Source organism: Ursus maritimus, unplaced genomic scaffold (genome assembly GCF_017311325.1).
Source record: "Ursus maritimus isolate PB19 unplaced genomic scaffold, ASM1731132v1 scaffold_1, whole genome shotgun sequence".
NCBI lineage: Eukaryota > Metazoa > Chordata > Mammalia > Carnivora > Ursidae > Ursus > Ursus maritimus.
This window is the reverse complement of record NW_024423343.1, coordinates 97,220,741-97,244,632: the sequence shown is the minus strand read 5'-3', so window position 1 is coordinate 97,244,632 and position 23,892 is coordinate 97,220,741. Positions and strand designations below refer to the sequence as shown.

At 40.5% G+C, this 23,892-nt stretch overlaps 1 protein-coding gene across 6 annotated transcripts in view; it reads right to left on the bottom strand.

The window, feature by feature from the left end:
- Window positions 1-19,898, bottom strand: part of INSIG2 (insulin induced gene 2) — a 32,972-nt gene extending 13,074 nt beyond the window's left edge. For 2 of the 6 annotated variants that reach the window (XM_040645742.1, XM_008686120.1), the window contains exons 1-5: window positions 18,759-18,860; window positions 13,722-14,104; window positions 6,475-6,599; window positions 3,079-3,245; window positions 2,798-2,897 (exon numbers count right to left, since the gene is read on the bottom strand). In XM_040645742.1, coding sequence (XP_040501676.1) covers window positions 2,798-2,897; window positions 3,079-3,245; window positions 6,475-6,599; window positions 13,722-13,965 — 636 coding nt within the window. In that variant the 5' untranslated portion in view covers window positions 13,966-14,104; window positions 18,759-18,860. Of the gene's footprint in view, window positions 1-1,254; window positions 1,601-2,797; window positions 2,898-3,078; window positions 3,246-6,474; window positions 6,600-13,721; window positions 14,105-18,758; window positions 18,861-19,689 lie in introns of those variants that run through there. The other 4 variants (XM_040645736.1, XM_040645731.1, XM_008686119.2 and 1 more) reach the window with 4 other exon arrangements.
- Between the last annotated feature and the right edge of the window lie 3,994 nt (window positions 19,899-23,892).

Genomic DNA, 23,892 nt, shown 5'->3' with positions numbered 1-23,892 from the left:
TCAATATGAAATCCTTTTAGGATCTTCACACTTTCAGCCTTAAAATGTAAAAGCAGATTAAAGTTTGGCCTACAAGATCTCAGTCTGACAGCAATGGTTTTTAAAACCAAAAATTAAAAAATATCTAGCTGACATATTCCAAGAGCATGGGCACATGCACATACATTTCTACATGTACATCCTCTCTCTCACTGAATCCAACACACACGCGCGCACACACACACACACACACACACACACACAAACCCAAAGTAAGCAGTAAGTTCCACCCTTGTGTATCAGACAATTATCATCAATTTCAAAAACAAAAATTGGAAAAAAGTTAACCAAAAATATGTTTAAACCACACTTAAATGGTTCCCGTTGTTGGAAAGATAGGCACGAAACTGCTGTCGAGATCTTTAACATGCACAGTGTAAGCCACCTCAGGCCATTCTGGAACAAGCTCGAACTGTTCACTAATGGACATATGAACACGTAGAAAGTGATGTGCTCATCCATTCCCCAGATGGCCTTTCACTAACAGTCAGTGACTGACCCTGCCCGGCTAATGTGGTTTGCTTCACGGAACCCAACAGATTATAGAACCCAAGAGAATTAGAAACTGCATTTCGATCTGTTTGGGGTTTCTTGGGGTTCCATGTGCAAAAGCAATGGGATACTGTACCGCAAATGACAATATCATTGAGCACTTTGTGGCACTGAAAAAGGTCATTTTGGTATTTCTAGAATGTATTTATTCCAGCCAAATTTCCCTATGGTGCCTTCTTTTAATTACATATAGTCTTGCAGACTTCGACTTAAAACAATTTAATGCTGATAACCCTCTCTTGCTCATCACTTTTACCTCCAGCAGAATTCTTTTTTGGACGCTCTCCAGTAATGCAGGTTTGAAAATGTGCTATGGAAGTTCATTTTCATTATCAATTAAAACACCCCAAGCTCTCTGAGACAGCATTAAAATAGAAACTAACCACATGTCAGGACACCCATAACTCATACTGCTGTGATTAGAAAAAGGAAAAGGCACAACAGTAAGCAAAAGAGAATATACCAGCTTTCCATTTTTCTTTGTCTTTCTCTTTTCTGGCTTCCTCTTATTTTATTTCACTAAGTGTATAAACTGTTCAAGCATTCTTATACTCTGCATGACAATAACAGAATATTTTGGCACATCAACATTGTGATACAATATATGGTATGTTTAAAAAAATTAATTTAAAAATTTCATCTATTAATGAACACGCTGTTTAATGTAGTGCATATATATTTTATAGTTATTTAAGTCAAATACATCAAGGTTTGTAACTGATTTACAGATGAAGCAATCACAGATTGCAGTAATATAAGCGTATGTGCATGTATATGCATGTAAGTGTGTGTGTGTGTGTATGTATACACACACATACACACACACACACACACATATATATATACACCAATCAAGGGAAAAACTGCATCCTGGCAATTTTACAGTCCGAAGCTTTGTTGATATAGCTATCATTTACGTGCCCTTTGCATCTTGTTTTTCTGTACAAAAGATATATTTTTGCGTTCTTCATTCCTGATGAGATTTTTCTGCGATAACTTTACATTCATACTGTAAAAATTAAAAGGTTAAAAGGTTAACAGATTAAGGTTTATTTTGAACAGCAATTTCCATACATACTAGAAATTAATACTTTATTCACGTATGCCCACTTTATTTGTCAAAGAATCTGAGAGCTATGCAAGGATTAGAAGCAAATGACAAATGTGACAGGGAAAAAGAAAGTTCGCAGTCGAGAAGTGAAAGAGACATAGCAAACGCAGGCAAAAGACAAGGTTTCTGCATTACAAGCAAATAATAACAGTATGATTCAGATCAATCCTACAACATGAAGGGAAGCAAAATAGGTTTCTCTGAGTGCTTGGTAAGGTGAACCAGAAACGGAAAGGTCATGAACTTAAGGACAGAACTGATACGGTGAATTCAGGTAATATTTTCTCAAATCACTTTACAATTTCAAGGGGAAAAAAATCTATTATATTAGCAAAACCTTCTGGTCAAAACAGTATTTTAGAAGTACAGCTACAGATGTGCACCCACAATTCAAGATAAAGGAAACAAACAGGCTTAAGATAATTGGGTGGCCAGATTATCAAAAAGACATGAACCACGAGAGACTGTGGACTCTGGCAAACAAACTGAGGGCTTCAGAGGGGAGGGGGGTGGGGGATTGGGCTAGCCCGGTGATGGGTATTAAGGAGGGCATGTATTGTATGGAGCACTGGGTGTTATATGCAAACAATGAATCATGGAACCTACATCAAAAACTAATGATGTACTGTATGGTGACTAACATATCATTAAAAAAAAAAAGACACCCACCTAAGCCACTCAGTTCTCCTAGCTGACTACAATGACACAAGTGACAGCACTTATTTATGAAACTGCTGTGGCCTTTGAATGCTGCTCCCTGACCCTTGCCATCCATGACCGGGGTGACCAACAGTGTCCTTCTTCTTCTTAACTAAAATGTTCAAACATCTTGATTTGCCAGAGATAGTCTTAATTTCTATCTATTGAAGCAACATAGTTATTAGTAATGCTGCTTTTTTCACTTTTAAAATGGTCTCTCTTTGATAGAGTAGAAACCTACAGATTAGTTAAAAAAAAATGGAGGGTAAGTCCTATCACCTTACCCAGAACACATTTTAGCTTTTCTATCCAGTGGTTCCTTCCACTTTTAGTATGCTTGGCTTGGAGAAAACTTGACTTACATCTTAATAACAGATGAAATAAGCATCAGCTTACCATTGCCAGTTGTCGGCCAATGTTTCCCATTGTTATGCCTCCAGCAAAAAATATACACGGTAACCAAGAACGAACATAGAGAAAATCTGGAGATGTATATCTAGAATAACAGAAATGTTTTTAACAACCCGCCAAGGAAGTACAATGATATTTATTAAGAAAATTACAATGGAAATGGTTATTCTGTACATTAAAGTGGCTAACCCAATTTTAAAATCTCAATTCTTAAATCAGTTGTCATTTATTTCTTTTAGCAAACAAACACCAAAAAGAATACTTACTGATAAACACCATTATAGACTAGCAGTTGAGTGACCACGGTTGCCAAGAAAGCAATTCCTACTCCAAGGCCAAAACCACTTCTAGACCTATCAAAGGTCCACCATAGTCCAATGGAGAGTGCAGCCAGTGTGAGAGACAACTGTATGTTGTTATCAAAATCCACTTTCTGAGATCAGTGTTAAAGAGTCATTTTAAAACTTGTAACCAAATAATACCACCTGTTCATTTTCCTAAAATAAGAGATATTACCGTTGAGACAGGAATTGATTGCTTTTTCTAGAGTGAGTTCGGTCTTTTCATACAATGCAGGACACTGGGTGAGATTAAAACTGTCTCTGATATTTACTAAAGATACACAGAGGGCATGATATTTCATTAATAGATCCCACCTACTTGTAGTTCCCCCTACCCCCCAAAAAAGCCCTCTGTCTACACTCACAGTTATAAGATCAGACCCATTATTTGAGATATGCTTTCTTTACTAAAACTGTAACCGGAAGTCTTGAGACACACTATTGCTAAAGGAACACACTTTTGCTAAAAAAGAAACCAATATTACTTCTCAAACAGGTTCAGAATTACTTGCGAATCATACAAGAACTTGAAAATAGAAGAGCTGACAGCTATTTAACAGGGTACCACATTCTCTATATGATTTACTGACAGACACATTTTATAATAATGCAGCTCAGAAACAAGAGGACCAAGGACACAGTATCCCTTTCTATTATGTCAACTGTTCTAGTTTTAATTTGTTGAGGATAAAGCCTTGAAGTGAACATTATCTTGCAACCTGCCAAGCTATTTTGGTGCCTGAGACTTTCTGGTATAGGACAGTTTGCTCAAATGATATTTTATTTCCGTCACTTACTTAAGCATCTATTCACAAATGTGCGGCCCTTTCCTACTCCAAAATCTCTGGGCAAAACGAAGCTTCACAAATTCAATTTTCTCATTTCTTTGCTAGAGGATTACACTAAAGGAATTAATTTCAAGTATCATTAAAAGGGCATTATCTATGTCCCAAAGGCCACATCTTGGCTCTATATCCAGCTCCCCAGGGGAGACTAGATAGCTTGCCAAACTAACTGGCCATGCTGCAACTACAGAGAAGAGAGGAGAAGTTCAAAAAATGCATATGAAACTATTTCCCACTTCCTTTAACATCCCGTCGTTTACCACCCACCCCGCCCCACCACACCAGCTGGTATCTCCAACACCCACTTCGCTTACTTCTCAGCATCCGAGGGCTGTTGTTGGCCATTCCCTCAAGGTCATTTCTTGATTAGGCTTGATTTATTAAAGAAAGAAAGAAAGAAAGAAAGAAAGAAAGAAAGAAAGAAAGAAAGAAAGAAAAGAAAAGAAAGAAAAGAAAAAAGAAAGAAATCCACTATATATGGTATGCTTTCTGCAAAAGCTTTTCTTATTCTTTAGCAGGCATTATACCTAACACTCCAAAGAAAAGGTTATAATGCTCTGATTTTTCTGTGTAATAAACATTCTTAAAAAGAGTAGAATTTAATATTCACTGAGTTCTATCTTTGATAACTAAATTAACTTTATTAAGGGTCAAAGGAAACTAAGGTTTCTAGGGTAAACAGGTAAAATACATCTAACTGAAAAATAGTACCATGGGGAACCTAATATTATTAAGTCTATGTTATAAATTTTGCAGACATTTTGGATTTTGCTTCAAGGGCGGACAGAACAGTTAAAAATCACTATACTCAAGTATCTCATTGACAGAGAAAGAAAAGAATGACCGAGGCAAACAATTTAAATTAGATATATGAAGGTTTTTAAATTCCAGAAAAGGCTATCTAAATTTCTGTATTTAAAAACACCTGAAACATCTGGAATAGAATGGTCTAATCCATCAGTTGGGAGGGGAATTTACATGCTTAGGGGGCCTCTGAATGGGGGAAGGAGCCCTTCCTAGACTCAAGCCAGGATCTCTGGGGTCTAGTCTCAACTCTGTCCCAGCCTCGCAGTACGAGTGCCTTGGCAAAGTACCTAACCTCTCTAGCTTTCATTTGTCTTATTATCTTTATAAAGAAAATGTGGAACTGGGTGATTTCTATGTTTTCCTCTAGATACAATATTCTATGAGTCTATCTTTTCAAACGCTCCCAACCACCAGATTTGTTTGTTATAAAATCCTAAATCTCAAAGATTTCACAAAGATAAACATGTTGGGAAATTCTTTAATACAAAAGGAAATGGAAAACCAAACTAGCAACCGCCACTGAGGGGCCTCCAGATTCACAGATCCCGAAGCGCTAGGACAACTGGGAACAGAAAGGCAAATGTGTCTGCAGAATGGAGGACCTTGCCACTTGCCTTTATTCCTCTCTCAAACTTCTCCAAAACAGCTCAGTACTTCCTATAAAAGACACAAGAATCCACCGGCCACATGACCCACCCTCTCTCCAGCTAACCACCAGCCGTGAGCCCGGTGCAGAGCCACAAGAGGAACCCTGGGCAGCCCGACTTGCATGCATGCTCTTCCCAGCACCAAAGCTCCTGCCCCCTCCACTCTCTAAGCCACATCTTCTAGGAAAGGGATGACTGAACTAGTCAGTCACAGACTCTTTTCTACAAAGCAAAGTCAGGGGTGGGGGAGAAGAAGAGAAGCAGCAGGGAGGAGGACAGGATGAAAATCTTATGAGGGCAAAAACCTTTGTTCTGGGGTGGGTATTTTTTTCTGTTGTATCGGGGAGAAGATAGATGGGAGAAGGGAAATAGAGGTACTTTACCTCTATTCCAGCTGGGATACTCTAAAAATACTCATTAACCACAAAATAAAATGCCAGAATCCATAAGTGATCAAACTTTAAAAATATGTACCTTAGGAACAAATGTTCTTTTTGGCCAATGTCTAAGCTGAACATTTCCACTTATGCCACCTTTAAGAACATTTACGTGGTTTGCTGGCGTCGATTAAAACCAATAGATGTGTTTTTGGAAAAAAATTATAGGTTCCTTAAATTAAAAATAAACCAAAAAACAGCCAGCACCTGAAACCACAAGTCCTCACTGGGAAGTCTTAAATGAAAAGAGAGACAAAAGAAATCCTTTGAACAATTATCTGTTTCAATCTTAGAGTTACCGAAACTATACAGAATGATGTAGCTAGTTTAAGAAAAACACGCAAAACGTTTAAACGTGCAAAGTTTCTCAGTGGTCCTGAAACACCGGGATTTAAATGGGAGGCTATCCCCCACCCAGTAACCACAGGGCTGCTATTGTGGTGTTTCAACAATACAGCCCACGTTCTTTTTACGCTAAGGGGACATATCACAATTTGACAACAGTGAGGTTGCAAGGGACTGTTTAACCCTTGGACTGTCGGAGCGGCTTTGTGATTATGCGTTTCGTTACAGCGGAAAGGATACAGCGCTGGCATGATTTATACCAACAAAGACGGCTACGCACCGCATCACACTGGACCACTCTCTTTTAAATTTATGTGGTTCGCCAAGATGCCTGTCAATGCAGGGGTATAATAACCCAATCACAGCTGTGGAGAAAAGGAGAAAAAAATTAAGTCATCTCCAATGCTATAGTAGCAAAACTTAAGCTAAAGAGTCGCTACCACCCCCCACAAGCATTTGAAAGATTGTTTCAAAAAGCTCTCCCAAGTTACTTAACATCAATCACTGGTATTTTTAAACTCACCTCCCAAAAGAGAGGAGGAAAAAAAAAAAGACAGCACCCCTGCAGAAAGCACTGCAAATGATTACAATAGTATTCCAAATTATAATTGGCAGAGCACTACTTCAGTGTATGATTCACAATTTAGCAGTTTGGACTGGATGGTTCCTGCTACTTCTCTACTTACTACTATCTCTGAGATTTGAAAACATCAAACCAGCTGGCAGTTAAGCAATGTTCTCTCTGAACTGCATAACCATGAAGCATGCTATAAAATGCCACAGACTGTCTAAAGAGAAGCCGGAAGCATAAATGAGTACAATAGGGTCATTCCACACACAGTGTTTGTTCGGATGGCTACGGCCGTTCTGTTCTACAGATTATTCTAGGGCCTCCAGCTTGTCTCCTGTGCCCAGTGCTGTGCCCTAACGTTCCCCACCCCCCTTGGCCTTCTAATGAGTCTCTAGGTCATATCGAAACAGGGAAACTTGCAATAGAAATCTACATGAAAGCCTCACTCCACACAAAGAAACACTTAGGAAACATAATCTTTAAGAACTATACATTTTTGGTTAAAATTTAAATTCACTCTTAAAAACGAGAAGTCATTTTAGTACATTTCTTAGTTTTGGAAAGAACATCTTGACTGTTAACCATATAATTATGAATAACTGTAGGCAAAATGTCTATGATTGAGACTCCAAATACTCACACCCAATTTTTAATTAAAATACTTGTCAAACTTCAACATTTTATTCATTTAATGGGAGAAGATTTTAAATGCTAAGTTAGTCACCAAAAAAGACAATGAACCAAAACATTCTTCAGCAAGTTATAAGGAAAATAAACTTCTACAGATTAAATTTAACAGGAAATAGCTAGGCAGCTTTGACCTGCTAATCTTACTAAAAAACAGGACGGTTATGTTGCCATTAAGTAATAAAGACACAATTGTCACACCAGTTGAAAAGCAATGTTTAAAATGTCCAGTGCCACCTATGATGTCTCTTGAAATTATTGTACCAACATCTGAGCGCCCGAGGAACAGGACCCCCGCCTGGTGCTGGCTAGCTATATCTCACAAATGATGCACTCAATCTTGAAGGAAAAAGAGAAATCAATTAATACCAAAAATCACAGGCTAACATACCAATGGAGTAGTATTAAAAAGAGGCCTCACAGCCACGCCTCCACCTGGGGGTGAGTGGCTGCAAGGATGTATGCGTGCTCTAATCCACAAATCTGAAAGTGCTCTTCTGAGTTAGGCTTCTGCTGAGTATAGATGGTTCACAGATCATCAAGAGATTAACAACGAATTTCAGCAATGCAGACCTCCAACAACTATTAGTAAATTCAAAACTTTCACATCATATTCCTATTTAAAAGGCTTGGCTCTAAAATCCTGGGAGATTAACTGACAGCATTTCCAAATTCCTGCAAAATTAAAATGGCAACAAGCATGCCTAACAGTTGAAATACATCTAAATGAATATTACCTCTTTTTTTTTTTTCTCAAGGGGTCATGAAACTAACAGCTCATGTCATTCCTCACTCTCGCTCTCCCTCTCTTTCCTCCCTTTGCCTGTTGCTGAGAAAAATCAACTAAGATCAGGCATTCCAAGTCAATTTTCCTCAGCAGCTGATGCCATAGGTAAAGAATTATCACATAGAGAATACTGACGTGTGTGCAAAGATATAAATAAGTAAAATTGACTAGATTTGTATGCATGTGATGTCAGACTCACAAGTGAGAGACAACTGAGGAGAGAAAGCAAAAACACAAAAAGGAATTTAAACTGCCACGCTGCCAACCTTGGGATTTGCCAATAAAAATCAAATCCATTGAGTATGCATGGTTCTCGGCTGCTCACTGAGAAGGAGAATTCGAGGAAGCTTGTCACTTCCCATTAAATGTCTTCTTCCTTCCCTTTAAATAAAGGCATGGCAGAGTCTGATAGCAATATCTTCAGCACAGTGAGGCTCCACCGTTTGAGAGCTCCGCAGAAGTATGTCTGGGCTTCTTTTCTCTCTCTCTCCCGACTTCTTCATTTTAACAAGAGATGGTTAAAATCATGCCTGCGTAACATTATATGCAAACATCACCCTGCTTAATCGGAGGGCTCTCTGATGCAAAATAACATTTCTTGGGATAGATTTAAGTTACTTCCCAGTGACCAGTTACAGCATACCAAGCCAAAACCAGAAGAAGTTTGTAAAACATCAATATTAAGTCATCACTCTTTCAGGGTAGTGTGTTTAATTCAGTGATGCACTAAGAGGAACAGTTAAATTAAATGTTTTGCAAGGAGAAGGGGCTGAAAAAAACACAGCCATTGAATGAGATGGACTTTCATGGAAAAATACTACAGGATAGGCAATGTTTCATTCAATAAATCCTTAAGCTCCCATAATATGTCTGGTTCTTGATTATTTGCGGGGGATCCCACCCCCAAAGTGAGCACAGAAACAATTCAATACAGTAACACGGTAGGAGTGGCACTGACAGGGCCTAGTGGGGGGCCCCCGTCTTCTCCTGGCATGTGCTGAGGGGAGGAAGGGTGCTGGAGTGTCGGGAAAGCATCACAGAAAAGGTGGCCCCTGAGGCAGGAGCCAAATTCAGCAGGTCAGTGGTGTGGAAAGGGCTTTCTCATCTAAGGGAAAAATTGGGGGGAAAGCATGAACAATGCAAAATACCCACTATCACCGGGAAATTGTAAACTTTAGGCAAAACGGGAGCTTCAGAAAGACTCTGAAAAAGACAAAAGTTGGCAAGGGTCATATTATAGAGATTACCCTGCAGACACTGGGGAATCAGGAAATAATGCCATTGCATTTGTAGCAGGTAGAGAGGCGCTCACTCTTACAGTGCTGAGTGTGCAACAACATATGATGGGGAGAGGGGAGTGGCGGGTGGTCAGAGTACAAAATTAGAAGCAGAAAAAGAGACAACTGAAAATTTCCAACAGAGTGGTAGAGGGCCTGAACCAAGAGACAGCGGAAACATGGAAACTTGGGAGGTGAGAGCGGGAGGAGTCTTGCAGGGCTCTCCAGGAACTGGGTAAATGACTGCCTGGCTAACCTGGAAAGATTTGGTTTTTTCTTTTTATGTTAAGTATTAGTTTCATAGGTATGAATATAATTTGGTTACTTGCGATTTTCAAGTCAATTTCCCTAGTTATTTTACCCACATGATGATGACTATCTTTTTCCTCTATTCATTCCTCAGAAAGATTCCTCTGCAACCCTCTGTAAAGTTCAAGAGGTTTCTAACTCTGATTCTAATGTACTGCACACATTGAGAAGTTAATCAACTTGAAACACCAGCCATTATTAAATTAAAAATAGAGAACTAAGAAAAGGAAAATGAGATCAAAGGAACTGCACCAGAGTTCTCTACTGGGCGTCCCTCTAGAAGCACTGCTACCAAATGTTCCAGCACTAGGTGCTACAGGGGAAGACAGCAAATAGCCAGGGACCCTTCTGTTTGCATGTAGAAAGTGGTGATTCTGGAGAATCTCCAGAAGGTAGCTGCTCTGTCTATGAATATTGGTTGGATAGGAAAAGCAAAGGACAATGATCAGTTTTTCTGACTTAAGATGGTAAAAACCTAGAGAGTTTTGAAAATGCATACAAGTGCATACACACAAAAACATATACATACTTCTAACACACGTAAACTTGTATACACTATGTTTCTTATATAATTAACTTCTTATCTCCTTGATATTGTCCCTAAAATTGGGGGCAGGAGGTGCAAGAATCCATCTTCCACCTTTGACAACTTCCACAAATCTGGTATCTTCACTCTCCTCTACTAAATGCCACGACTCACCCCAACAAAATCAGTAGCAGAGTTAACTGGAATATAGATTTCCAAATGCCTCTCTACTTCTATTTGCCCAGATACCCCGTGGAACGTACTGCTTTCAGGAGAAACACTTAAGCAAGAAATGCAAACGTAAACCCCCCAAATGGAGAAGTATGAAGTTAGGTTTGTAAGTGTGCCAAACCTAGTGGCTGGGAAAAGGAAGGAAAGCAGGGACAAAGTAACTGAAATGTGGCATTAACATTTGGAATTTTCCTTCCTAAATATGAGTTTGTGGCGAAAGTGGCCAAGCCACAGGGACAGACGCAGCCACTACTCCTCTCCTTAGTGGAGGTACAATGAAACCTCAGTCAAGTTCTCCTGCCCCAGCCACAAATGTCCAACACACAGCAGCATGTCCCATCCACGCCTGGCACTTCATCTGCAAGCTTCAAGAGAGGCACCCTGAGTCGAGAGGAAGTGTGAGCAGCTTCCTCTTTCCCCTTCTCCAGCCTGTGATGCCAGACCCAGCTGCACCATTCACCGGCTCTAAGACTCTGGGCTCAATGACATCCTCACCTCATCTCAGGTTCCTCATTCCCCCAAAGCAGGCACAGTGCCAAAATCTCACTCCCAAAGTTGCCCTACAGATCCCTGGGGTTAAGGGATGTGCCTAGAACATTGGGAGGCAGTCAATAAGTAATAGTTTCTCTCCCCTGACCTTCCTTTTGTCTATTCTGAAAAGATATGTTCTTCTAAATCCCAAAAAGCTTCACCTGGTAGCCAGATAGCAGCTATACCATACAAGAAAATAAACGAACTAGAAAAAGATGATGGGAAAACTTAATTTTTCTCTTTTGAGTTTAGATGAAAGAAAAGAAAATACATGAGGACTAGCAGACACAACAGAGAATGATAAAATATCATTTATGCTTTCTCCTCTATTTGGATGAGTTTGCCTAATCTCTCAGAAAATGTCAATAACCCTGGGGAAACGATGAATCACTGCCTTTATAAACTTTTAATGTGAATATTGTAATAGAGACATCGACACATAAACTACACTGAAACCTTACCACAACATGCCTCTCCATCCACGCAACTGTCCAGTAGGTTCCACGAGGTCATTCTAAAACATCTCACACCTAACTCCTCCCCCTTCGACCTCTAGCTCAAGGATGGAAGTCAAGAAGGATTTATTATTTATTATTATATTGCAAGGTATTGGTGTATTTTAAGTATGAAACACCAAATGGACATTCCAAAAAGCAATTTTCTCCCTTGATCAGACTCTTCTTCTACCACACAATGATGGCTTCCTTCTATTACTTTCTTTTATAAAATGTTATTAATCTATTGGTCTCAGTCATTAGAAAAAGCTAAAAAGTATCCATTATGGAAGCTCCGCATTAAAAGGCTTTCTGAAATGCTCCACTTTATCCATTACATCTTGTCCACCAAAAAAGATCTAAAATAACTACTGAAATAGGATAACTTTAAGCAAAGAGAATCTACTTATTAATCTCTTTAACTATTCTTTATCCTTGAACTACATCTAAAAAAAAGATACCAAAAAAAAAAAAGCATGTACAAATATCTAAAAAATAACATGAAGCTTTAAACTTGAGTAACACTACTCAAGTAGTTTTCATCTACTTCAAAAACAAGGCCATAATACACACAGATCTAACCCTTAAGACCACAGTGACGATGACCATCAAAATAATTCAGAGTAAGACCTAACATGAGGTGGGTTGAAGAAAAGACAAAATCAAGAAGTGAAAAGCTTCAACCCAAAGGGAAGCAAGATTCTTTTAAGATTAAATTTTTTTTCTTTTTTTTAATTTTTCAAAAGGAACATTTACTAGGAAACTAAAGGGAAACCAAACAGAATGAAAGAGAACAGAGGCAGAGTTATAGATGGGCTCACGGAGTTCAAATTCAAAAACAGCCTCTGGCCACAGCTGGACTGGCTAGACAAAGCTTTCTAGACACAAAGCCACCTGCCTGCCATGTAGACAGGCTTCTTTGCCTGTTGGCCCCTAGCTTGTATTTCATACCAACAAACCAGTAACATACTCAGTAGTACCCAGGGCTCCCAGCTCTCTGGGCAGGAAGATCTTTGGGGGATGGATGGGGAGAACAGTAGGCACAGCTACCCCAGGATCTCCTACCCAGGCTCTCAGTGCCAAGGACATGTCAAAGTTTATTGGGATGGCTGCCTGATATCTATCAGGGCCAGTCCGGTTTCTCTGGGACTATTCTTCTGGGCTCATCTGCCTGGCTCTAGAGACAGTATTTCTGCTGGCTATCCTGCTGGCACATGTCCTCATGCTTTAGTTCGAAGCACTGGCATGGTGGAGGATGTTTGACTGGGGTGGAATAGGCAGGGTAGAACTTTGGGCAAGGAAAGTTGAATTCTTCTCACATCATCAGACGCAGGCAGAATCTTGGCTTCTCTTTGGATCCCGGCGGTTGAAAGCCAATCAGAGATGGAAATGGACTAGGGCAGGCTGGGGAATGCGTGAAGGTGGAGTGTAGTAACACTGCCTCACACAACCAAAGGCCTCTTTCCTTTTTAGATGTGAGATCAGTGTCGGGTGTCTTGCACCAGGGAGCTGCGGCACTAAGAACTTTCTGAAGTCATGCAACGATCCTGCTTCTGCCCAGGTAGTCCCACAGCGAAACGTTAATTCAAATGAAGACAATGAGCGTCCTAGGATTGTATCTGGGAGAAGTGGTGCAATGTGTGGTTGGGGTACCCTGCACCCATTAGGGGAGAGAGAGAACCACTAGATAACAGCTTAAAATTATAAAGTTCATAAGTCAGACAGAAATCAGACACAAGAGTACCTACCCTGTGATTCCATTTATATTACATGGTGGAACGGGCAAAAATAATCTGGGGACAGAAAGATCAGTGGAAGCCTGAGGCCAGGGGTGGGGAACGGACTGCAAGAGAGCACAAGAGAGTCTGTGGGTCATGGAAATGTTCTACGGCCGGACGGTGGTGATGGGTTATGAGACGGTGCGCATTTGCCTCAACCCATCGAACCATTCGTTTCAAACAGGTCCACTGTCCCGTGTTTAAATTAAAGCTGAAAAACAAGTACTGCTCAGACAACAGCCACACTCATGTGCCCTCCTTCCTCTCTAAGCATTACAGAAGCCACCTACACATACCTGAGGCTGTGCCACAGCACGGCGGTACCCACCATGCTGAAGAGAAGATGCTTGCGATCACGTCAGGTGGAAAGAGCGTCACATTTCTCTGAATCTGAAGTAAATTTAACACTAATGCAAGAAATACTCCAATAAAAAATAGTACCACTCCACGAATCATCAAGTTCACACTCCTGCTAGTGACAGATGAAATGTAGGGGCCGCGCTTTTTGGGCCCAGGTGACTCTGTCTCTCCTTCTGCCATGGTTTCATAAGTTCAGTAAACCAGCAAGGGGGAAAAAAAAAAGTCTTCCCAGCTGAAAAGACAACTGTCTGTGAATCAACGCAGACTGGAGTTTGGACAGTTACAGCATCTTATCCTGGAAGAGGACATACCAGAAATCCTGCAAGAGATAAGAAAAAAGAAATCAATGTTTGTCTAATAAATGATCATACAATTTTTCTGATTTTAATACTAATTAATTTCAAAGTACAAATAATGAAATGACAAGCTTATCTATTTATTTAAATTAGTTATTTACTGAATAAGAAGTGGTTTAAAAACATTCTTATATGCATGATATAATAAAAAAGTGTTACACTTATATTTACCAGGACAGAGTAAGTGACCTTCGAGGCTCAAAGGTTAGAATAATAATAACAACAGCTTGCTCCGCTTCAAAGAAAAGCAGAGCAGGTTACCTGAGATAGTTCTACCACAATCTGGAAGCTTAAAATCCTGGTTTCTGTTTTTTCTACATAAATCGCCAAGCCCATCAGTTAGAACACATGGACTTGGAGATTTAGGTAAAAATCTGTATACTTTATAAAAAAATAAATGAATTTATACAGAAAATCAACATATTCTAACTGAAAATTCTGTACTGCTCACAATAAAATGTGACTTGCTCATGAGGATGACCTCCACAGGGGAACAAAATGTTTTCATGTTTAATGGTTACATATTTGAATTTTTGCACCACAGCATCTTACAAAACACAGACTGCCACCCACTTCCTACATACACACCAAGCACAGAAAGCAGACCTGACCTACTCTTGGCAGGGCCACAGCTGTGTCCCACCCCTGCCGGGACCCAGTCAGCCCTCTGTTGCAACCACAGAGCTACTGTGACAGAGCTGCAATAGGAAGCCGAAGAAAGGAAGCTAAGAAAATGAAGAGTAACCTCACAGCTAGACTGTAAGGAGTTTGAGCCAGTGGCTCCTGAAAGCCACGGAAAGTGGTCTTTCTCTTGTGTGCATCCGGTTAAGGCAAAGAACATTGGACACTTTCTGTGAACACAAAACCCATGTGTAAACTGGTGGTTGGGGAGAGGGGTGCTGACTTTAGAAATAATCAGTATGAAAAAGCGAGTACTAGTAACTCTCATAGCCAATCAGTTCCGTGTGATAAACACAGACAACAGACTGCTTTTTTTTTTTTACACTGAACCTCTGTCACATCCAAAGCTCTGAGCCCAACACACATAGGGGGACGTCTGTCCTCAAGCTAGTCCTCGCAAACCAGACTTAGTGCATAGCTTCACTGAGCGCTGTAGCTTAGAGGACTACAGAAAACTGTATGTCTTACAGCTGATTCATGGACAAAAACATTCTGCACACCAACTGAAAATCCCTAGAACCCATCTGGTCCTGATCTGGTCTTGCAGACTCTTCCTCGCTGTGCTAGCCAGCAGACCAGCACCCAGGTGTTCAGCTGCTGCAGGATTCTTCACCATCACCATAATCGTGACTCCTGATATAGCACCCATCTATGGAGGGCCTACTCCATGCCAGACCCAGAGTCAGCCCTAATCTGCAAAATCATCCAAAGGTACGGATTATCATCCTCATTTTACAAATGAAATGCAAAATCAAAGAGATTTAGCACCTTGCTTATCATCACACGACCCACAGTATAAGAACTGGAACGTTACCTTAGGTCTGATTCCAAAACCCATCCTCTTCCCTCTAAGCCTGAGTCCCATTCCAGCCCAACTCCTCAGACTTCTTTTTTGGCACTTGGATTTATGGAAGGGGATTTGGTTACTGAAAAGATGGTGACATGGAAAAACTAACTCAACTGTAATATATTCTCAATATAAGTAGGCAACCATATAATACCACAGAGACCATCAGAGTAAATGCACAAATGCCTTGAAATTTTCTTCAAAATTACTAGATCGAAGTATAAAAAGATGTTTTAAAGAAAAAAAAAATCACATGGCCAGCTTACATACTGTATACCACCATACTGCGTTAAGACCCTTCACTTCCCAGACTTCTAGTACACACAGCAACGTGTCCGAACTTCAGCTGTTAAAATGGCTACTCAGGACAAAGAGTATATATCCATTTTAAGCAGCCCCAATTCCTCTAGTAAATCCTTGTTTTATGTCTGTGATTTTTCCAGGCGGGAATTTATGGGAATGGATATTTTGTGTTGAATTATGTTTCTAAAAGAGCAGAACAACTTCAGCTTAAAAAGCGTTTTTCAGTAGTGCCAGCTCACAATCACCAGTGTTGGTCAGAGGGCACTGGCATTTTGGGCAGGACAATTCCTTGTTGTGTGCAACTGTCCTAGGCATTGCAAAACACTTAATGTCCCTGGCTCGTGCCCACTAAATGCCAGTGCATACCCCTCGCCCATTTGAGACAAACAAAAATGTTCCTACAATATTTCCAAATACCCCCAGAGAGGCAATGCCCTCCCACTAAGGGCTGCTGATAGCCACTGACTATCTCCTCAAGCTAGAGACTTTCTAAGTTGTTTATTTATATTATTCTACCACAGCTGTTTATTCAACCTTTCCTGGCAGGGCTTGTTTATAGTTTCCTACTTCACCCCAAAAGTTTTCTTTAAAAGTAACACAATATTTATTTGATAATTGTTTATTTGAATGAGTTATCTTTTTAAAGATAATATTTAAAAAATCCAAAAAGCTGATTTTTATGACAATATAATAATACAATAGTATATAATTACTGGAGACAAAAATAAAAGAATGCTTTAGAATCACAGTACCCTAAAATTTAAGAAATAGAAAGGAACTAAGAGATTATCTATTCCAGGGGGTCCGTGAGCCTGATGCAAAACAAAACAAAAAAGTTGTGTACATATGCATTTTTCTGGAGAGTTCCACAGTTTATACCAAGTACTTAAAAAGTCCATGATCCAAAAGAAGTTAAGAACCAGTGATCTAACAGTTCTCTCATTTTACCGGCATTCCAAATGAAACCCAAAGTGGTCAAGTGAGGTGACAAGATCAAGGCTGTGTACTACTGGATCTTGCTACCACAAGCGTGTAAAGTGAACTCCCGGAAATGAACAGACTCACCAAAGGAGTAAGAAATTCCACAAGACCACTCATTCCCTACTATCCAACAGTTCAGTTCCTAAAAAAGCATGCTACTTATAGTATCAGTCACAAAACAGGGAAGTGAGTTATTTAAATGAAAGCTTTTGGGATTAAGTATTCCCTTAATCTGTTTACTGTAAAGTTGGGTTTTCTGATTAGGTATTGGTATTTTTTTTTCTTAAAGCAAAATGTACCTATACCTTTAAATACTACTCTTACATCAATGATAAATTTGATTCTTCTCCAAAATTTAAAAAAAAATCTATATTTGAAAATTTTAAGATTACTCAAGAAATAACTTGCTGATTAGGGAAGAAGTCTTTGGTATAAAGATATTATTTAGAGAGAACAATACCCCAACAGATCCTCCATGATAATCCCGGTACAATGAGGCAAGTGTCTTTAACCCCCATTTTACAAAACAAAATAAATTAAGTAACTTCCTGAGATGATAACACTGTTACCAGGTAGCACCAGGACTGGTGCCCTCCCCCACATCCCCAACACTCCGGCTCCTTCTAGAGTTCTTTCCCATTTCACCACACTGCCCTAACTACAAACACCATACAAAAACAATTCACGCGCCACACAAGTGGGAGCTTTTAAAGTCATACTGATCAACTATTGTTAATACAAAAATAATGTGGTTTTTTTTTCAAAAATTGACAAAGAAAAATCTCCCACGGTATATAAGAAATTCTTATTCTTCCTTGAGCCCTGACCAACAATTTCTATAAAGTACATTACTGAACAAAAAGAAAAATAGTTCAAAAGTTTAAACAGGTCAATAACAAATCATCAAAACTGGAAAAACGTTAGTCCAGCTATATGACCACCTGTTAATGGGTGATATTATTCCTTTAAAAAAAATAATTGATAAGTGATTCAGGACTTTGTGAATGAAAATCAAAGATCACTGAAACAACTTTCAGGCAATAGGCATTTGAAAACAAATACAAAATTTTCTAGTAACCTTAAGAACCGGTTGTATTTGATCAATTTCAACACCTTCTCAGCAAACAAGATCATTCATTTTCCAGTGATTAACAGTCACAGAAGTGTATTTCCTTCCTCATATTACCTTATCTCTTCAGGTGTTTAGGTCAGATAGACTACAAAATAATAAAATTAAATTACTACCTCACATCTTTCATCAGATGCTCTCTTAATTATAATGGCAGTCTCAGAATAAGCATAAGCATCAGGAAAAACACACATCAATGAAAAAAATTTAACTCTCCTTAAATAAAAGCACACAAATGTGAATCATAGGCTATGCACACTAAAACTTCGAGAAAGACAAACATGTTTGCCTTGAAGACAATGCAACTCATTTTTCCTTTCTACATTAAAACCCAAACACAGAAACCATTAAACAAGCAGCATTCACATCCCATTACTACTTTTAAATGTCAAATCTCAGTCACTAAAAAGGTTACTCTATCATTTGGGAATAATTTTCTGATAACAATGAAAACAACGTGTCTCTAAATTACTGAACTGCACCTTCTTCTTTCCTTTACAAAAGACCATTCATAAAAGCAACAGTTGTCAGTTTAAAAAGAATCGACCTCTTTCCCAAATGTACATGATTCATTGCTTGGTCACTTTGTATCAGATAAGTACTGACGACTACAACAAATCACTCTAGTCAACATAATGTGCAGAGAAAGAATGAAAGCGGAACACAGGAAGAGTACCTGGCTAATATTTTTTCCCTGGAGACCCTATTAGTTAGGCATCTCTTCATTCATTTTCACTCCGTGGGTGGCAATCAGGGCCAAGCCCCGAAGCTGGAAAACACAATCTAGCCACTGTTTGGCTCCCTTCTTTCTCCCTGTACCTAGGACTGGAGCGTGCCCTTCCCCTGCAATCCTCCGCTCTATTGCAATACTGATCTGGGTCAGTCTCAGTGGCCCAGGGGTCAAGCCTACCCATTCCTTCTTAAAGCATCTCATCAATCCTACAAAATAGGAAGGCCTTCGTGGTGGTATATTTTTCTAGACTATGGAGCTAACACCATACTTTTATAACTTTTTTTCCAACACTACCAGGGCATGGGTCATGATCACTTGTTTTAGCACACTTCCCCCCACCCCTCTCCCCGTCCCCTATCATCCACACCGCCTTCCTTTTCCAGATTGCCAATTCCCACTGAGCAACCCCAAAATCCCAGTAACTGACTTCTAGGTCCTGGCAAGTGTTCTCTTTGGATTTACCCACACACCTGCTCCAGAGGTGTCCAATTCCGATCCAAAATGCCAAAGTCCCACTCCTCAACCCAATATCAACATACCTTTTTGCGGATTCTAAACTTACTACAAAAGCTACCTTTTTGGATCCATCCTCCTCCCCAGCCTGAGTCTCCCTGGCTACTAGCCTCCCAAGTCCTGACAGCTCTATGCTTGACAGCTCAGCGACCTCCAGCTTCATCAGATCTCCAGGGTCGCCCTTCCCGCCGTCCTCCAGTCTTCTCTCCGCTCGGACACTCTTCCACTGTCCGGGGAGCCTCAGCCTCTCCTATGACCTCCGCCCGACCCCGCTGTCCCCTCCCGGACCTCGCCGACCCTTCACCAGGTAAGCGGGGCCCCTCGCCCTTCAGGCCCCATCTGTGGTCCTGGCTACCCGCACCTGCCAGCAGGGTTCCCAGCCTGCAAAAACACAAGCAGTGCCTCTTCCCGAAGGCCATCCCCCTCCTCAGGCCGCTTCCCTCAGCACCGTAGCTCCAGAGCTTCGCAGGGGGACCCCAACTCACCCCCGCCTCCGCCATCTTCTGGGACCGGCTCCCGCCCCCCTCCGCCTCTTCCTCCTCCCCTCCCACTGCTCCGCCGGAGCCTCACTGCGCCTGCGCAGTCCACGGGGAGGCGCTCCGACGATCGGGGCAGACGAATTTCCGGTTCGTACCCGCACTTGTTGTTGGGCCCGCGAGACGGGGCAAAAGGGCTTCCGGTCTGCCCGAAATCAGCCGCCGCTTGTAGGCGTGGACTGTTTAGACGGTAGGAGGCGGCTTGGTCTGCTGTTGTTTGCTGACCAGGCAATCGTGGGTTGTGAGTATCCAGGCCCTGTGGGCGGTGTAAGAGAATCGCGCACTGACTCACGCACACTCTCTGGGAGGCGTGACCCTCAGCATGTCCCTCTGCTCCTAGGGGAACTGAGGGGTCTGGAGCGCAGGCTGCTGGGATCTCCCCCCAGGGATGCTGACTCTCTGTGCTTTTGCCTGGCTTTTTTACTCTTTACCTTTTCCCCTTCTCTACTAAGTCATAAAAGCATAACTGATACTTCTCTCATCTCCATTCCACAGCACTTCATAAGGTTTTTATTGATAATCGTTCCCCAAGTTCGACCAGGTAGCAGTTTGAGGACAGCTGTTTCCGTAGGAAGAGCTTTTAGAAGAGCTTTAGAGGTCAATAGCAAAGTAGAGAAAGTACAGAATCTTATAACCCCTTCCTTGTCAGAAGGTGTGCTATAATATAGATGTGATCATGTTACAGTGGTCTTGAGGAAAGTTTTAGGTGAAATTTGGGCCTAGCATAATTGTTTCAGAGCTTTCCATAAAAGTGTCAGTGAAATACCTTTTTTCCCCCTTCCTTTAAATGGTTAACAATAAAATGGATTTTTATGTTTCTAACCTTTATATTGGTACACTTACTTCTCAAAATTAAAGTCGAAATTAAATCTGCAACAAAATGCATCTAGGCAAGTATTGATATGATCTTTCTTGTTTTCTCTAATGTTACCTATAGCTCATAAATTTCTCTTTTTTTAAGATTTTATTTATTTATTTGAGAGAGAGAGCAAGAGAGAGAGCACAAGCAGGGGAAAGGGACAGAGGGAGAGGGAGAAGCAGCCTCCCCACTGAGTGGGGAGCCCCACACAGGGCTGGGTCCCGGTGATGAGGTTGGGGACTATACGTGAGGTTCAGTGGGGTGGAGTCCGGAGCCGACGACCAAGAAGGAATTCTTGAGGTGTCTTTGGTGCAAAATGGTGGTTTATTAAAGCACAGGGACGGGAGCCGTGGGCAGAAAGAGCTGCTGCCCCGAGGTTGTGAGGAATGGCCCATTATATACCCTCAAGTTGGGAGGGGGTTAGGGATAGCGTAAGTCTCTAAGGAATTTTGGAAGCAAGGTTTCCAGGACCTTGAGGGGGCTAGCTGTTGTTGGGAAGAGGTCATTTATTACTGTCTAATAAAACCTTAGTCATGAGACCCTTCAGATGTATATCGGTGGGCCATATGCTTGGGGGATGATTGCCAACACGTGTCTTGGGGGGGAGGGGGTTAGAGATAAAGGAGGTTTCCAAAGGAATTTTTATACGTTAAAATAGACTTACAGGATCTTGGTGGAGGGGAGGGGGTCAGGCTAGGACTGCCTTTTGCCCTTAGCAAAATATTAACATCAAGGAAGCTAAGTTCCTAGAGGAATGTCACCGTGCCTGTTTCAAGGACTTGTCAATGAGCTGTAGGTAGTAAGGTCTGTTTCTTTGTCCTTTAGGACAGCCAGGAGTGCCTGAGGAATGTCACATACACCCCATGGGGGGTGGGGTTTGCAGGGTGTCAGCTTCTGCTTTGTTTCAGCTTGCCTTCTGTTCCCTCATCACCAGGACCCTTGGATCATGACCTGAGCCAAAGACGCTTAAACAACTGAGCCACCCAGGCAATATTTTGCCATAAATTTGCCAAAAATTTCGCTTCTATGGGTTTTTATACCACCAGTAAAATAAGATTTGGGCGGATTATATGGATGGATGAGGAATTTTAAAAGGAAAAGAGAAGAGCGCCTACAAAAGAGACAACAACCTCAAAAATGTCCTGACATTAAGACTCTCTGTAAAACAGTACGAGTTCTATTCATTTGGCTCATGTCTCCCCAAGCCACCTTTTTCAAACACTTAGAAATTGCCTTCAAGAAAATCTTTATGGAAAATTTTAGCCTAGAGGCATTTATTTTAATTTCAATATTTATTTAAAGCTGGAAAATGTTAGTATAGTCCGGGAATTGCAAAGAAGGTAGAATCGCTGGGGGGTAGCAATTGAGAAGGAAGAGGTTACAAATTGAGGTTGTGTATTAATATCATGATTGAACACATACTCAATCTAGGTGCCAGACACTGTGCTAAATTTAATTTCATTTCACCTGCTCAAAAACCCCTTTAAAATAGATATTATGTAGTAGATGAGGAATTAAGACCAAAAGCTGTGATACCCAATCCTGGCTGCATATTAGGAGCACCCATGGATCTATTAAAATTTCTTGTGTCTGAGCTTCATCCTCCATTTATTCTGACTTAATTGGGCTGAAGAGGGGACCTGAACCATTTTAATAATTCCTTGTGTAATCCCAATGTGCAACCAGAGCTGAGAATCACTGTCTTAGAGTCAATTTGCCCCCGGGGTCACCTAGCAACTAAGTAAGTGGCAGAGGAGGCAGAAATTTAATCTAGATCTATCTGATTCCAAACCCTGTGCTCTTAGCTGCTCACCAGCACCATCAACATTCACCCACGTAGCACACACCACTCGCATGCTCGGAACTTTGTTAAACACTGGGACACAAAGATGAATGAGACAGAGCCTTTGCCTTCAATAAATTCACAGCCTTGTAAGGCAGAAGTCTCAGTAAATGAAACTAGGCCAGTTCACACAAGGTAGAAACAAGTCAACTGAAAACTCTGTGATATTTCCTTCCGATTTTGACCTAGATTGGCATCGAAGGTAACCAGTGGCGGGGAATCTAGGTAGGTGGCTATTGCAATTGTAGGCTGAACTAAGACAATGGCGGGGATTCAAAGTGAATTGGCAGGACTTGCTGACCATTGATGAGAGGGTGAAGGAAAGAAAGAAGTAGAAAATGACTTCAGAGCTTTGACTTTTGAGTGGAAGTAACACCATTGATCTAGAACAAGAACACAAGAATGGAGTTGAATGCGCTTGAAACACTTGTTGAACATTCAGGTAGAAATATTTAGTAGAGCACTGGAAGTGTGCATCTGGAATTCAAATGAGCAAATAGTCTGGAAATAAAGATCTGGAGTCACTGACTTATGAGTGGTAGCTGAAACCAAGCTTTGTATAATGTGTATGTTATGTATGGAATTTTTTTTTTTTTTGAAGACAGCAAAGATCAGGAAGGAAAAAAACCCACCAAATTTGACATTGCCATATTTGAATAGTTCAATAAAGCTATTTTTATCTGCAGTGATATTAAATACAGTCAACTCATGATCATTCGTGATGAGTTTTTAATACTTTCCAGACTTTCCCTAGCCTCACAGCAAATTTAACAGATGATGCATGGCCATGGAATGCAAACCAATTTTAAATATTGGCTAAATATTTAAGAACACAATATGATGCATTCAGAAATGTAATAGAAATATCCTAGAGCAGTGTTTCCACACATAAATAACTTTTATGCATCCCTAGTTTTGACTTCAATTATTTTATCCTAATATTACTTAAACCTACAAAAATTACAGTATTCTAAACATAAATCTAGACAGAAAATTCTTAGGCTTAAGCCCATATGCCTCTGTAAACCAAAACACTTGCAAAATAAATAGGAGCAAAAACATAAAATAAGTAGCTTCAAATTGTAATGTGAAAGGTGTTTTCTTGAATTTGAAGAATTTCAGTAAATATTAAATCATTGCTCCAGAATGGATTATTTTAAGATAAAACATGCTTTTAATACTGTATGTCATGTGATGGCTCAATTCTTCACCACTTCTCTTTATTAAACTGTTATTTTTATAATGAACCCTACCATTACTTGGCCTTTATTTGGGGCAAATGGTCATTTAAATTCATCTGTATTCTTTTTGCAAACAATTACAGGC